This window comes from Terrapene carolina, unplaced genomic scaffold (assembly GCF_002925995.2).
Source record: "Terrapene carolina triunguis isolate 2854851 unplaced genomic scaffold, T_m_triunguis-2.0 Scaffold23, whole genome shotgun sequence".
In the NCBI taxonomy this organism is placed as follows: Eukaryota; Metazoa; Chordata; order Testudines; family Emydidae; genus Terrapene; species Terrapene triunguis.
In genome coordinates, this window is record NW_020664374.1 from 19,626,930 (window position 1) to 19,643,576 (window position 16,647).

Genomic DNA, 16,647 nt, shown 5'->3' on the forward strand with positions numbered 1-16,647 from the left:
TTGAAGTTCTATAAATGTCTGAGAACAAGTAACATATATCCAGAGTTATGTAAGAAAGCTTCTCTTTGTGCTATATTCTTTGGAAGTATTTGTATTTATAAACAGACTTTCTACTATGAAACTGAATATATCAAAACACTGCAGTGACCAAACATAGGCCTGGTCTACACTACAGAGTTAGGTTAACGTAAGGCAATTTACGTTGACCCAATTATGTCAGTACACATTACAGCTTTGTCCCACTGACGTAAGTGCCCTACTACACCGACATCATAACTCCACTTCCACAGGAGGCGTAGGGCTTATGTCAGTGTAGTTATGGCGTTGCAGTGTCTGTGCAGACACTGCTTTACTTGCACTGGCTGTTGACAGTCTTGTCAATTTCAGCCCTGAAATTGACAAGAAAGCCAGGCAGCCAGAGCCCAGCTGCCCCCAGCTCCCTGCCGGATTACACCTGCCCGGCTCCCCACTGGGCTGTTCATGTCCGCCCGGCTCCCCATTCAGGGAGGCGAGAAGCCTGGGCAGCTACCACCGCGCTCAGTGGGGAATGGAGAGGCAAGAAGCACAGGCGGCTGGCACCCGCTCCCGGCAGGCAATGGGGAGGTGAGCGGAGCTGAGAGCCCTGGCTCTCAACCCCTCCCACTGCTCCTCTTCCACCAGTGGAAGCACTCCTGGTGAGGATGAGCACCACCGATAGGAGGAGGGTAGTGTGGATATCAGCCACTGCAGTAATTACTGTGGTGGCTGTAAGTCGACTTAACAAATTTTTACTTAAGTCTGTAGTTTAGACATGCCCATGGGATCAGACCCAAGGTCCATCTCATCTAGTATCCAGTCTCTGGCAGCGGCCAGACTCCAGTCTGCCCTGCATAATGTGTGGCGTCACTTCAAGGATAAAGTAGGACATCAATACATAATATTCCCATATTACAATAATTATTCCTGGGGGAATTCTGTGTCACTGCGCATCCGCAGACTTCATGTGCCATGCAGAATTTTTTCTCTCTGCTGGAAAAGTCCTGCAGTTATGCCTTTCACCCACCAGTGGCTGCCGTGGCGCCAGAACTAAGAGCAGCTGCTCCCGGGTGGCAGCATCCCCAGCTGCAGATAGGGAAGAAAAGAGGCTGCTTTCCTTACAGCACCCTGCCCACCTCACACCACCCTGCCCTCGGGGCCAGGTCAGGAGACATGGGATATGGGGGGAGGGATAGCATGGGGCACACAGGGCTGCTAGGGGGGTGGGTCACAGACTGGGGTTCAGAAGGGCTAGTTGAGAGAGATAGACTGGGGCAGGGACTGAATGGGAGTGGGGGGGCAGGGACACGTGCATAACTGAATGAGAGAGCCTAGAGGTCAGCCAGGGTCTGCATGTGGAGGCTCCCTAATAATCCCATACAAAAAATGTTCCATACTTCTCCCATCCACACTCAACAACCCACCAAGTTCACACCCAGGCTCCTTCCCAGCAATTACTTCTCTCTGCCTCAGCTCCTCCATTACCCAGGACTCCCCAAAACCTTTGCACGGCTTCTGAGGGGAGTTGGAAATACGGTTCTATATTGTAGTTTAAATGAATTATTACTCAGAGTTCTGTGCTAATGTGCCTAGTAATGAATCTATTTGTCAAAAAACATTTCCTGAATCTTTTTTTAATCATCTGTATTGTACAGACATATTTGCCGACAGGTATTTTGAAATAAATTACCAAAATAATTGAAACTGGTGTGATTATACTGTGTTATTTTGACAAATAAAATATGCAGAATTTTACAGAATTTTAAAATATTGTGTGCAGAATTTTAATTTTTTGGCACAGAATTCCCCCAGGAGTAATATATGCACAATTTGCAGATGAGTTGTTTACTAACCCCCCCCCCACCCAAAAAAACCAAGAGATATTAATGGTGTCATAAATGAACAACTTTCAGAGATGCAGTACCAGTTTCCCCACAGGTATTCCCTCCCCTGCAGCCCACAGAGCATTTTGTCTCTGTGCAGTTTGCGAAGTACTGTATACCATTCACAGTGCTCAATAAAACATACACAACACACACAGATACATATAAAAACAAACTGTGCAGCTCGCTGAAATCCTATGTAAGTTTAGGCACAGCTGTTGGCTACCAGCTTGTAGCCAGCATGGTCCTTACTGCCACAAAGGTTGAGCCCCAGTGCCATAATCATTGGATAGCTCACATCAAAGCATAACCATCCCTACACAACAGTCACGCTACCTGTGGTGGCTGTACTATATATGTCATAGCAGTATACCTCACCTCTTCTTCTCTGAGCTTCTGTTTCCTCTTCTCTTCAACAGCTGCTCTCTTTTGCTCCTCTCTCTGTCTCTGTTCCTCCAGTTTTCTCCATCGTTCTTCAATTTGCTTTTCATACTGAAGTTTTGCTCTTCTTTCCTTCTCCAAAATCTGCTGCTCTCTGGCAGCTTAAATAAATAAAAATACTTACTTAACTTGATTTGATTTTTCCTCGTCTATAAAGTCATTTACCAGTATGACAAAATGGGAAGCAAAGAGCAAAAGTATACCAAAAGCAAATACACAGGACACACTGGTGCAACAAAATCAACAGCACAATGCATAAAAATACACTATGCAGGTTAAAAAAAAAGCAATAATCTAATTAGTATAATAAGTAATGAGGACACCCTTTTTTTGCAAACTGGCAGGTGCTCCATTTCTTCCATAAACAACATAATCAGACTAACAAGCGATCTGTATCTGTATACATTATGAGTTCCTTCATAGCTTTATCGCTAAACTCTTCCCTGCACAAACACGCCTCCTGTGGCTTTTAAAGGGAGTCACGTGCAGATGAAGAGGGCCGAATGTGGGTTTTAGAACTACAAAGGCTGATTGTTCCATTTTCTCTTCTTTGGCGGGATCTTCCTTAAAGAAAGAATTTAAATAGCTGCAAAAGCTTTATGGAAAGCTTTGAACAGTGGTCCACTCAGTTAATAATTTTGTATGTTTCAGTTACCTTGTTTGTCACCTCTAGCTATTTGTATGAAGAAAATTTATTTTTGTTGTTGAGTTTGTCGCAATTGCTTGTTCCACATGAAAGTCGTAATCCTCTTTGAGACACTAATTTATTGCTATAGAAATGATGACTGCAACATGATAAACAGGATAGTTACTTCAAGTGTATAGGGGAATAAATATTGGGAACAAATCAATAAATGATTAAGAAAAGTTTGCATGAGAACTGGAGCTTTAGGTAAAAGGCAACAGAAAAATAATTCAGAATAGATATGACTGTATAAGAGTGCATATACACACACACTTTAATATATATTTTTGCACACACACTAAAAGTTACATTAACTTGGATGGATTTAGACTGTTCTCAGTGGTACCAAATGACAGAACAAGGAGTGATGGTCTCAAGTTGCAGTGGGGGAGGTTTAGGTTGGATATTATGAAAAACTTCTTCACTAGGAGGGTGGTGAAGCACTGCAATGGGTTACCTAGGGAGGTGGTGGAATCTCCTTCCTTAGAGGTTTTTAAGGCCCGGCTTGACAAAGCCCTGGCTGGGAGGATTTAGTTGGGGATTGGTCCTGCTTTGAGCAGGGGGTTGGACTAGATGACCTCCTGAGGTCCCTTCCAACCTTGATATTCTATGATTCTATGATTAATAGAACATTATTAAAGTTGAAAAATCATGCATCCAGTCTCATTCTCCTCACCCTGTCAGTCCCCATCTCCACCCCTCAGCCTGTTCCAGTCCCAGTCACCCCTCCCAACCATTTCTGGGTCCATCCCCTATCTCCTGTTCCCAGTCCCATTTCCCAGCCAGTCCCCACTCCCAGCTCCTCATCTGATCCATCTCTCCCCCCGACCCGGGCCTACAGTCCCTTATCCCCATCCCCACTGGCTCTCAGTCCCAATCCCCCTCTTCAGGTTCCTGATTCAATTCTAGCTGTGAACCCTCCCCTTCCGGCTTCTTCTCTAGTTTCTTGGCCCAAGTAATCTCAGCTCCACCTCTGCACCCTTATCTGATATGTCTCCCTTTCTTTCCCCGCCCCACTGATTCTCTTCCCAATCTCCCTGCCCACTAGTCCCAGTCTCCACACTTGGCTCCTCACCCAATCTCAATCTGCCCATCCCTTCCCCATTTACCTCCCCAGATCCCATTCCCAGTCTCATCTGACTCTTGCTCCCAATCATAGTTTCCTCTCCCACCCCTGTCAGCCCACAGTTGTAGTCTCCCCTCCCCTCACAGGCTCCTTATGCCAATCTACTTCCCCCTTCCTGCCCCCCAATCCTGGTTCTCATTCTCTCTGCACTCAAATCAGGCAGCTCTCTCCCCCACACTGATCCCAGGCTTCAAGTGCCCATTGGAGAGAGTCTCCCTCTTCTTATTTCAGGTGCCCACATCTGGCAGTGGCACGGGTGTAGCAGCCCAGTGCTATTATTGCAGAGAATGCCCTGTTGAGACCCAGGCTGCAGTATGCTCAGTGCATACAGAATCTTTGGGGAATTTACCAACTAAAAACCTAAGACATCTCTATTGAGCATGTTCAAACTGTGATTCTTCTTATAACTTGGCCAGATTCTGGCCCCTTTTCACAAAGACAGGAAAGGGCACATCCATGACAATGGCTATGTCTACACTGTAATTAGACATGCCTGGCTGGCCCGTGCCAGCCTATTCGGGATAAGGGGCTCTAGCTAAGGGGCTGTTTAATTGCAGTGTAAATGTTCCGGCTCAGGCTGGGGCGCAGGCTTTCGGACCCTGCGAGGTGGGAGGGTCCCAGAGTTTGGGCTTCAGCCTGAACTGGAACCTCTACATTGTAATTAAACAGCCCTTTTAGCTTGAGCCCCTGTGAGCCTGAGTCAGCTGGCAAGGGTCAGCTGCGGGTGTCTAATTGCAGTATAAAGGTCACACAAAGGCCACACCCCTGCCAAATTTCAAGTCCCTACTCCAAAAAATGGGGGCACTGCAGCTTTTCAAAGGAAAGGTCGCCAGAGATTTTTGACATGAGCAAAACAACATTTTCTCTAGCTTCGTTCTTGGAAACGACTGAATCATTTTGGTGAAATCTTCCAAAAATACCTGTCATGGCAAATTTCAGTCCAAATGTTTAAAGTTTGGCAAAGTTATAAGCAACTGAAAGCAGGATGTCTTAATGGGAAGTGTTGGGCAGCCTGCCCTGCCTAAAATAATGAGGTAGAAAGAATTATTCAGAAATATTTTGCGCACACACAACATTTCCCATGAGGTTTAAGTTGTTCTTTAAAGCATCAGAAACGACACCAATGAGTCTGAAAATAATTTTTGCCTCCCATGACTGAAAAATGAATTTGTAAACTTTAATTCATGTGACAGCAAGGCAGAGGAAATATCTAGTTTATGCCACTCTCACTAACTCCACTTTAATTTTAAAGTTGTTAACTCTCAGAGGCTAAAAATCACAATGCCGCAGCCAATCAATCTTTCATTGTAAATATCATTCAAAGCTTGACTTTTTGACAGAATCATATACATCAGCTTCCAAAAAGTCAGTATCTCACACATATATTCATGTCATAATATTCAATAGCACATTTATTGAAGATAATGGATTGTTAATTGTAGAAAGTGACGTGCTGTACACTGAAATCAATGGAAAGAGTCCTAGAAGATTAGATTCTCTGTTTGAAAGTGAATTAGATTCTGCAAAAATTCTTCAGCAATTTAAACCATTTCAAGATGGCAGAAAAACAAAAGTAGACTGAAATATAACATTTAAAATTCAGAAGAGGAAAAACACGATTATTTTCCTTTTAATAATGTAAGCCCCACTAAAAATCACATATAGCTTTCAAAAAATGCAGAGGTCAACTTACCTAGGTATTTTTCTCTTTCTTCTCTTCTTTCTTTTGCTAATCTTTGCCTTTCATCAGTTTTCAGAAATCCATCCACCACTAAAACCAGAGGGGAAAAAAGGAATTTTAACGATAAAAGTCAAGAAGAGTCCAAAAGAGCCAAAGAGCTAGTGCATTTCTTTTTTAAAAAAATTACACCATACTCTCATGGGTTATTGCATTGTATCAGGGATTTATTTTTTTTAAATAACTCCTTGCTATGTACTGTGGAATTCAAGGTAAAGTTAAGTACTGTAAATACCCAAGCCTGAATCCCTTCCACTGCAGAAAAGTGAAAGATCAGGCTTTTGTAGGCTGTGTTTTTTTAAAACCTTTGTGAAGGCAAAGTTACAATAAAACATTAATACACTACCCACTGTACATCACTTGTTCAGGATAAGGTTAATATTCAAAGAACCTGGCTACAGATTCTGACCTGCTGGTTGGGAATCCTTCCTCTGCTGAGTACACTAGGAAAGGTGACCAAATTTTTAAACACTTATACTCTTTTTGGAGCTTCTCTTGTGTGTGTACTTTTAGTTTACTTTAAAAATACCCAAACATTTTTATTGCTATATATTCAATAACATTAACAAGCTTGTTCTAAACCCTTGGCTAGGATTGGGGTATTTCAGTATAACAATAAGGCACAAGTAGTTGTCATTCCTCACAAGACACAGGCGATCGTTTGTGAGACCTTCAATGTTTTAGTAATGTTGTGGACATTAAAGGGAGCCAGCATCAAAAGACAGCTTTATTTGCCTTCTAGTATAACTGTTACATGATCCTGTGGTCTCCTTATTAGTGGGTTAAGCACAGCCATACCGAATCCCTGGAATAACATTTGCACAACAGAACCATATGTAATTATTACTGCAGGAGAGTACAGAGGCAGCTCCCTTCCTGCAGCTGGTACAAACAATTTATTTCTCCACTTCTGACCCCGCCCCCCAGTCAGGAAACACACTTTTCATCTTCCTCTCGGTTGGCTTCTGCACTTTCCATCTGTGAGAAGCCACACCCCTTAGAAAAACGAACAGGAGTACTTGTGGCTACAGCCCACTTCTTATGCTCAAATTCATTTGTTAGTCTCTAAGGTGCCACAAGTACTCCTCATTCTTTTTGCGGATACAGACTAACACGTCTGCTACTCTGACACCCTTTAGAGGCTGTCTATGGATATGCCATGCACAGACCCAGCCAGCACAGTAAATCTGCTACAGTACCAAGTCCCCTAGAAAGTGTCAATTAACTGACAGACCTTTCACAAAACACAATACAAAATACAATGTAAGTCGTCCATCTGAGGTGTAACTACATTGTCTTCATTTATACACCAACAATTAACCAGGGGCCCTTTGATCAAACAGACTGTTAAAAGGCTCCTTCTGAATCACGTTCTTAGGTAGCCTTCAGACATTGACTCAATGCATATTTGCTTCTTATTCCAAGGTAATGGCCTTCACTTTCTTCTAGGTTTTCAGAAGCCACCACAACCCTACCAGAGCAGCAGTGTATACAGGTAGCTAGAACTTAGATGTGTATCTATAGTTAGTGATTAGTTTATTTGGACCCGCTGTTGTGCCAGTGTGGTTTCCTCATATCACATATGTCGTCTAAAGAGCAAAGGACAACTGAACAGAGCAAGGTATATAAGGGAACAGAAGTATGTGAGTTTCATTCAAATATTAAAAAGGGAGAATTACTTAGCTTGTAATTCTGCTTCTCTGGAAGTGGTATCTCACTGGAGTCTCACTCCTGGGCCTCAGCTCCTCTGAGAAAAGCAGGTGGTGACCAGGAGTGAGAGTCCTGCCCAGATGGTGGTGTAAAAGAATGTATAATATGCACTATGGAAGTTTAAAAATCAGCCTGGCAAGGCCATCAAGAAAATTTACCAAAACACGAAGTCCAGTTGTCCTGCATTACAATGATTACGGAGGACAACACTGGTTCTTCTCAAGCACCTTTATGCTCTCTCCCATATCATACCACACCTTACACATGAGGAAATCTCCAAGTGAAAATCTGTAAACAGCGAGCAAGTTGAAATTACTGCTACTGAGTGGCTTATGACATTTAGGGTTTGTGCAGCTAGACTACACTAAAATATCTGGTTGTTACTGCTGCCCCATGTTTCTTCCCCACTTTCCAGGGTGCAAGGAGAGAACGAGGAGTTGCTGGCAAAGAGATTAAGACAAGGAGCAGGAAGGTGGTTGTGGGGAAATGAAACAGACTGAATGAGACCACGGGAATGAGGAACCCATGGGGGTGGGGAGCTGGAAGGGGTGTGTGCACTGGAGACCAACGGGTGGGAGAGAAACCAGATGAGGAGCTGGAAGTCGGTAACTGGAAAGGGAGACTCAGACTGGCTAAACAAGGAGATGGGGATAAGAAGCCTAAGGAGTGGAGACTGGGATTGGGACAGGGACAAAATGGAGGGGGAGGGGCAGAAGAGTCTGGAGCCATTATAGAATGTTTCCCTCCACAGCCTGGAACGGAACCCAAGATTCCTGAGTCTCTCAATTCCTCTGCTATCAGCAAATGTCTATGAAACCTTCTGGCAAAAAGTGTCTCATCTCCCTGCTGTGCTGGTCCACATAAAGTAACTGCTATAAGTTACTCCATTAGCTCAAGTAGCAGAGGTCTGTAGGGTGGATCTAAAGTTTCCAACCCTGCTGAGGACCCACATGGATGTCAGTATGGTGTCACATGATGGAATTTCTGTTTTTTCAGTTTGCTTTTTTATAAAATTAGGAAATTACTCTCAAAAAATTATGTTCAAAGAACATTAAGGCTGTGGAGCTCAAAAGTTAGGAATTGCCAGAATTAAGGTTGCCTCTTGAACCTTAAATTGGCACTTGTGTGCATATGAATTATGAGACAGTTATAACATACTATTTTTTCCACAGGACTCCTGCCTCACTCAATGCACAGAATAGATGGTGCTCACTTGCTAAGCAGCTGTTCAACATTTTCTTTTTCCCTAATTGTCCAATGAGTGGCCCCAGGCCTTAACTACTGCACACCAGTTCAAAACCTGCTCTGAAGAGAAAATTATTAATTTCCTCATGGGCCTATGGAAATGATGCTTGCTCATATTTATATAGAAATGTTAGTAAGTCCAAAATTCTATTTTCTAAAAATAGGCTGGAAAGTAGCCAAGTGAGGCCTCGTAAAATATGAGTAAAGTGAAGTGAGTCAATTCAGAAGCAAATTGGAGATTAGTTAGGGCATAACCCCAGGTCATGTTGTAAACATGTTTTGGTCCTAACTGGTTTTCACAAGTGCTCTACATAAAATGTTAATGTTTTGGAAAATCTTACCTATATTGATAGTTATTGGTATGGCATTTATGTGGATGTTAATTAAGATGATGTTTAATGTTAAATAGCCAATGAGAAAGTAAAAAATATTTAATTATGGCAGTGGATATGTATTTATGGTAAAAGGTGGATTTAATGTTAAGGGGCATTATTATAGTTGATTATAAAATGGTAGCACACTAATTTTAGATTCGGTATGGCCATCCACCATCAAGGTAGAGGAAGAATTATACCCATTAAGGAACCGATCACCTCTAAATGTACCATTTCTTATTAGGAAGTGAGTAGGAATGCAGTGTATGGTTATAGACCTCTACCTCGATATAACGCTGTCCCCGGGAGCCAAAAAATCTTACCGTGTTATAGGTGAAACCGCCTTATATTGAATTTGCTTTGATCCACCGGAGTGTGCAGCCCCGCCCCACCGGAGCACTGCTTTACCACGTTATATCCAAATTCGTGTTATATCGGGTGGCGTTATATCGGGGTAGAGGTGTACTGCAATACCTGTTTGCTTAACTATTTTATATTCAATAAAGTCTTTAATTTTAACACTCCTTGTGCCAGTCACAGTTCTTCACTAAATTAAATGATCTGTAATCGCCCTGGAGGCTCAAACCTTAAAAGAATTCAGATTGGTTTTATTCCTTATTTTTAAGATACTAACTGGGAACATATAAATAAAAAGTTACAGGGCGCTCATCACAATAGTTTCTAAGTGCTGCTCAAACAATTTATTATTAAAATACTCTTGTGAAGTGAGGAGGTGGTATTTTACAAATGGGGAACTAAAACACAAAGATTAAGGTGAAAACTGTCTATTGATTTTGGATGTTCTATATAAGGCCTCATTGTTCAGAGTACTTAGCATTTTATAGCACTTTACATAGTCAGAGTAGAGTTCTTGTTGACCTCTGTTGCAACTGTGAGTCCTTGGGCTCTGAACTGCAGAAGTGCTAAGTATTTCAAGATGGACAACCAGAAAATGAGGAACACACAATGGCCACCTGTGAAAATGCTGGTTCTCCAGGGTGGCATTCCACTGCTTGAACTAGGAGCTCCTCTTTTCTCTTCCTGCAATCCCCTGCCTCATTCAATACACACATTCCAACCTCTGCAACAAATGAGGCAGGAATCCTATGGACAACAGCCTCCTGCATTACACAACCCAGATTCATCCCTACATGATCACATATTTTTTCCATAGGACCTCTGGCTTATTGAGTGCACAGATCCTTCCTGTGCACTCAATAAGCCAGAGGTCCTATGGAAAAAATAATATGTGATCATGTAAAGACTATCATAATGCATATGCACAAGGAGGGCAAATTAAGGTTGCACAGTCAACCTTAATACTGGCACATCCTAACGTTTGAGTGCCTGACTTTGCAACCCTAATAATATTATTTTAACATGGGTTTTTTTGTGTGTAATTAATATTTAACTTGTCTGTCAAAAGTTTCTTGCCCTAATTGAATAGGCAAATAATTTTCTCCAAAGCTGATCTAGCTATTTCTCTTGTGTAATAACAGATTATTTGGTAGTGATTTTTTATTGCAGGTCAAAATAAGCACACAGAGCAAGGGCATAGAATATAGAATACAGTGTAAAGGTAGTAGCAGTCATGGAGGTTCACAGTTAATTTACTCAGAATATGATCAATAGTACAAATTTAAATATTCTAAAAGGCAGATTGCAAATGATGTGCATCATATAAACTAAGTGCACGTTTATGAATCACACCACCATTAATCTCTCATTAAAAAATGGCATCTATTTATTTCACATAACGAAATACCAGCAGATGGCAGAGCAATAGTTTTGCAAAATTTGAAGCATGAAAAACTGCACTCCAGGACTGAAAACTTGTATACTAAGCTTCAGTCAAAAGGATTTTTATTGCCAAGCCACTGGTCCCTCAACAAGGGATCTGAAGTGGTGAAGGGCTTGTATAAAATTCCAGGACACAACCACCTCTGCAGAAAAGGGTCATTATAGGACTCTAGAAATCAGTTAAAATGTCAGTACTCTTGCAGCAGTAATTCATCAACAAATATTGAAGACTTTTTTCAATACTTTTACATTCATTTGAGATAAATATTCACAGCAGCACACGCATACTTATCTTAATCACGGCTACAATTCAGTTTGATGGACTTGCTGCCTCTGGAGGTCCTTTCAACATAAATTATTGTGTGATAAAACTGAATGTTAGAACACATTCTCTGCCTGGTAGTTTTTGGGAGGATAAACTACCATTTCTTGGGCAATGCTGCTCAAGAAGTAGAAATTAAACCACGTCAACTGAAATGTAGAGCAAGTTTCTAAACTTAACATAATGTTGTCAGAAGAAGTGGCATCAGCCTTCTGTTTCTGACACAAGTACTGTCCCTCTGTCAGGAGACAGTAGATGTCTGGGCCCGTGTAGGTTGGCTTCCCAGTGTAAGAGAAAATCTGGGATGTGGACTCAGTGCATATCCTAAGCATAAACTTGCTTTATTTACATGCACATACACAAGTCATGGTAGACAGGTAGTTATCCACAACACACAAGCAATCCACTCTTCCAGAAATCTCAGCCCACACATCAAAGTCCAGTTCCAGGAAGTTACTCTGTCCCAAGAATTGTCTCCAAATATAGAGAATAAAGCAGACAGCAAACTCTCTGCTCTATTCCACAGCTTCTGTCCAAGTAGTACTGCACAGTAAAATAATAATACAGCATTTCTTCAAAGACTAAAAACTGTATTGCAATCTAAGAAAAAGAACTTGTAGGATTATGCATAACTTTGCCATGCGGTGACTCCCGCCATAACAATACTCAGCATCTTACAAGATGTGCCAAGAAACCATGACATACAAATTTATATTCACAAGATTCAATACTTCAGAAACAGATGGGGTAGGAATACAAGACATACTATAGACTGTCATAAGGAAAGTATCTGTGAATTTTGTATTTTGGTACAACACTGACCATAGTCCCAGGTCAGCTAAAAGAAAATAGTTTCTCAAACTCTGGTATATTGCCGAAAAACTTGCAAGTGTTAAGTAACAATGTGTCAAGTAGAGATGGTCATGATTTTTTCCCCCTAAATTTTCCATGAAAAATATTGACAAAATAACTGTTAATCAAACTTTTTCCTATAAATTTTTTCCGGGTTTTTCATTGAACTGAAAACCCAAGATCAGAAACATTTTGGGCTTTCAACCAATTAAAAATTTTGTCCAGTCCAGTCTTCGCTTGAATGGCTGAAATTTTATTTTGTTTTTCAAAATAAATAATCTAAAAAATGTCATCAATATTTTCCACAGAAAATACTATTTTGACAAAAAAAATGTTTTTGTAAAAGAATATTTTGAATTGATAAGTTTCAGACAGCTCTAGTTCCAAACACACAAGAATCACAGTATTTTATTTGTCATAAAGAGGTTAATGTTAAGGTGGATAGTCAAGAAGTGGTGACTATATTTCAGCATCCATTTTGAAAGCACGCCATATTTACATAAGGTTATGGTACTGATTTTTTTAAAAAAAATCAAGTTTTATTTACTTAAGCTTTACATACGAGACATCCTGAACCATTCGCCACATGTCCTTTATCAAAAAGATTTTCAGGGTATTTGCAATGCACTAGGAGTTTGGTGATCAACAAACTTAAGTGTAAAATGGTTCCCTTTTGACACCTCACCATATTCCAATATCTAAGAGGGCAGTCCATGCCGTCCTTCTCTCTCTCTGCTTAATTCCCACACTGAAGCTCTGATACTTAGCCAATACATGAATTTAACTGGAAATAAAATGTAACCCCACAAAGGTCTCCAATTATGTTTAATCCTAAAAGAAATGTTAATCCATCTCTTAACAAGCTGCACAGAAATTCACAAAAGAAGGCTCTTGTGTTGTGTTAAACAGAACCCTATTAGCTATGAATAGGCCATAAAAGGGATGCTTATCCAGGAGAGTTGAGGTCCTAAATGTTAGGAGCATTTGAAGGTAAACAACCCTCCCACATTTATTTTGGGAACAGCCCTTACCTCTAATTTAAACCAGAATTTAGGGTGCCACCTCTGTAATTAAACACATCTTAGACATATGCAAGGAAGTAAGTTAACTTAGAAATCTTTACTAATGTTCCCAGATTGAGATTAAAATTGTATGTCCTAATTATATTTAGAACTTTGGAAGTTCCAAAACTCAGGTTCTTGTCCATAAAGGACTTTCAATTAAAAGAAACTATCTCTTGGGAGAGCAGAATCACTGCATACTTCTTGCATAAATAGGATACGCTCATCTGAGTTGAGATCAGGATGCTTCTGTATTCAGGACTTCTGGACCTTTGGACAAAGACTGGATCTCTCAATGAAGAGAATCAGTGGACTTTCTTAGGTGTAGAGAACTAACTTGGATTTTGCAAAACTTTTTATGCAACATCTTTCCATTCAGCTGTATGGAAGGGTTGGCCCAATTCCGAAAAGGGATCAATCGCTCATTCTAACATCATCCCATTGGGCAGTTTAAAATTTTGGGACATACTCAGATTTGATTGCAGGTAATAAATTCATCAACTGAACAGGTCAAAATGTCATTTCATGTTTTCTATTCATCCAATAGATGGCAACCAAGCTTTAGCTAAGTTCACCTCTTCAACAGTTTCAAACCCTTTTATTTTGGACTTCTTTAATTTCTTTTTTAGCACTGTTAATTAAAATATATTCCAACAGAATTGTTTGAAAAGTCTTTTGGCTCAATTTTCTGTCACTACTTCTTCTTGAACCATTTAACAACAGGATGGGGTAACTTGGTGATTATCTTCCAGAATTCTACTTAATTTTGAAGTTAAAGCTTTCATCTTCTTTCTTCTTACAATGAGAAGAGATGAAGGTTTCCCCCAATTTGATTATACTTTTAAACAACTTCCAGGTTCATTATAAAATCATAATCCTAATTACCAATAATTAAAATATTCTGGCTATTCTAACCTTTCCAAATAACTTCAAAACATTAATAAAATGAGCAAAAAAAATCAAAAAAGCTTATATTATCAAATATCAAATTCACAATTTAAAGTTAGCAATTTTATACAACATTCCTACAATCAGTAATATGTGAACATACATTTTCAACATTAACTCTTATACGAATACTTCAGTACCATTCCCAGATTGGTCAAAATATTTACTTGCAAACATAAAAGATAAACTTAGCTATATAATCAGACAAATATTAGGTTTTCTTATAAGAAAGGAATTCAGAATTGTCACCTTAAAAATTAACAGAAAAGACCATAAATTCCTTTGGTTTCAATAGTTTCTTGTTTCTCAGGGTGCTATGGCATGCAGCCTTAGGAAAGAAAGAGCTTTCCTGAAGATAAAAATACTAAGAAGAACTCTACAGACAACAGAAGGAAAGGGGAAACAACAACAGGTCATACTGAAAGGTGAACTGTCAAGCTGGAGGAAGATTACTAGTGGAATTTCTCAAGATTTTGGGACCAATTTTATTTAATATTTTCATTAATAACCTTGACACAAAGATTGGGCATGTGCTAATAAAACTGCAGATGTCACAAAGTTGGGAGGTATTGCTAATATGGAGGATCACCAAAATACCATACAAAATGGATGACCTAGAAAACTGGACTAATAGAAATGGGATGAAATTTAATAGTGCAAAGTGTATGGTCATACACTTAGGTACTAATGACAAGAATTTTTGCTATAAGCTGGGGACTTATCAATTGGAGGAGACAGAAGAGGAGAGAGGCCTACATGTACTGGTCTATCAAAGGATGACTATGAGCCACCAATATGATGTGACTATGAAAAAGGCTAATGCAATCCCAGGATGCATCAGGCAAGATATTTCCAGTAGAGATAGGGAAGTGTTATTACCATTATACAAGACACAGTGAGACCTCATTTGGAATACTGTGTGCAATTCTGATCTCCATTGTTTAAGAAAGATGAATTCAAACTGGAATAAGTGCAGAGAAAGGCTCCTAGGATGATAAGAGGAGAGTTACAAAAGCTTGGCTTGTTTAGTCTAACAAAATGAAGGCTGAGGGAGATATGATTGTTCTCGATAAATACATCAGAGGGATAAACACCAGGGAGAGAGAGAGAGAGGGGGTTATTTAAGTTAAGGATCAACATTGGCACAAAAACAAATGGATATAAATTGGCCACCAGCCAGTTTAGTCTTGAAATTAGATGAAGGTTTCTAACCATCAGAGGAGTGAAGTACTAGAACAGACTCCCAAGGGGAGAAGTGGGAGCAAAACATCTAATATGTTTCAATACTGAGCTTCATAAGTGTATGGAGGGGATGATGAGGCATATGGCCCATCCACGATTGCTATTAGAAGTATCTCCAACTGCCAGAGATGGGACACTAGATGGGGAGGGATCTGAGTTACTACAGAGAATTCTTTTCCAGCAAAGTTTCGCACACATGCTCAGGTCTAACTAATCACAGTGTTTGGGGTCAGGTCAGATTGGCTGAGACCCTGTGAGATTTTTTTGCTTTCCTTTGCAGTGTGGGGCATGAGCCACTTGCTAGTTTGCGCTAGAGTAAATACTAGTCTTTAAATCATGATTTGAGGACTTCAGTAACTCAGCCAGAGGTTATGGGCCTAATACAGGAATGGGTGGGTAAGGTTCTGTGGCCTGCAATGTGCAGGAGGTCACACTAGATGATCATGATGGTCCCTTCTGGCCTTAAAGTCTATAATCGACTTGGCTCTAAAGCTCATTGAATGAAATAGAATTTATTTCCAAAAGAAAGTTGTGCACAGACAGTATTTTGAGAATAGATGTATTGCTCCCTCAACTCAGGAAAGTTGCACCTTCATAGTCTCCCTAAGCAAATGAAATACCAAAAAAGGTAAGTGCATAATTTCTACTTGCTCATACAGTCTCTTGGGGTACATCCATCTTTTAAAACAAGATGAATGGAGGTCAGCCCAAGTCAACATCTTTCAGGAAGGAAAAAAAAATCAATTGCTTCAGAGGACTAGAATAATCACTGCTTCTAAGTAATGCTTTACTTTTCTAAAATAAGTAGCCAATTTAGCTAATGGCCAGCTGGGATTGCTAGGATACAGGACTGCTGATTTTTATATATTTTAACATAAAAAAAAACTTTAAAAATGACTCCGAACCATCAAGCCGAGCACACAATCTATGGAACCATACGTTATTGCTATCCTTGTCCCTCCTCCACTCTAAAACTCCCTCTTATTGTCTGTTACACTCACTCGTTGCACTTGTCTTGAATTAGACACTGATCCTGCAAAGATATATGCACCTTCTTAATTTTATGGATTGTGTGTAATTCCATTTACTTCAATTGGGCTACTCGCCTCACATAAGTTAATCAAGTATGTAAATCTCTGCAGAACTGGGGCCTTAGATTGGAAGCTCTTATGTGGCCAAGCAGTACTTAGCACAGAGGAACTCCA

The 16,647-nt window shown here is 40.2% G+C and overlaps 1 protein-coding gene across 1 annotated transcript in view; it reads right to left on the reverse strand.

Annotated features, from left to right (window-relative positions):
* LOC112105119 (MAP7 domain-containing protein 2) overlaps positions 1 to 16,647 on the reverse strand; it is a 127,839-nt gene that overhangs the window by 50,470 nt on the left and 60,722 nt on the right. Inside the window, exons 2-3 of the mRNA XM_026649838.1 lie at positions 5,844 to 5,921; positions 2,277 to 2,440 (exon numbers count right to left, since the gene is read on the reverse strand). Of these exons, the coding sequence (XP_026505623.1) occupies positions 2,277 to 2,440; positions 5,844 to 5,921 (242 nt within the window). The remainder of the gene's footprint in view (positions 1 to 2,276; positions 2,441 to 5,843; positions 5,922 to 16,647) is intronic.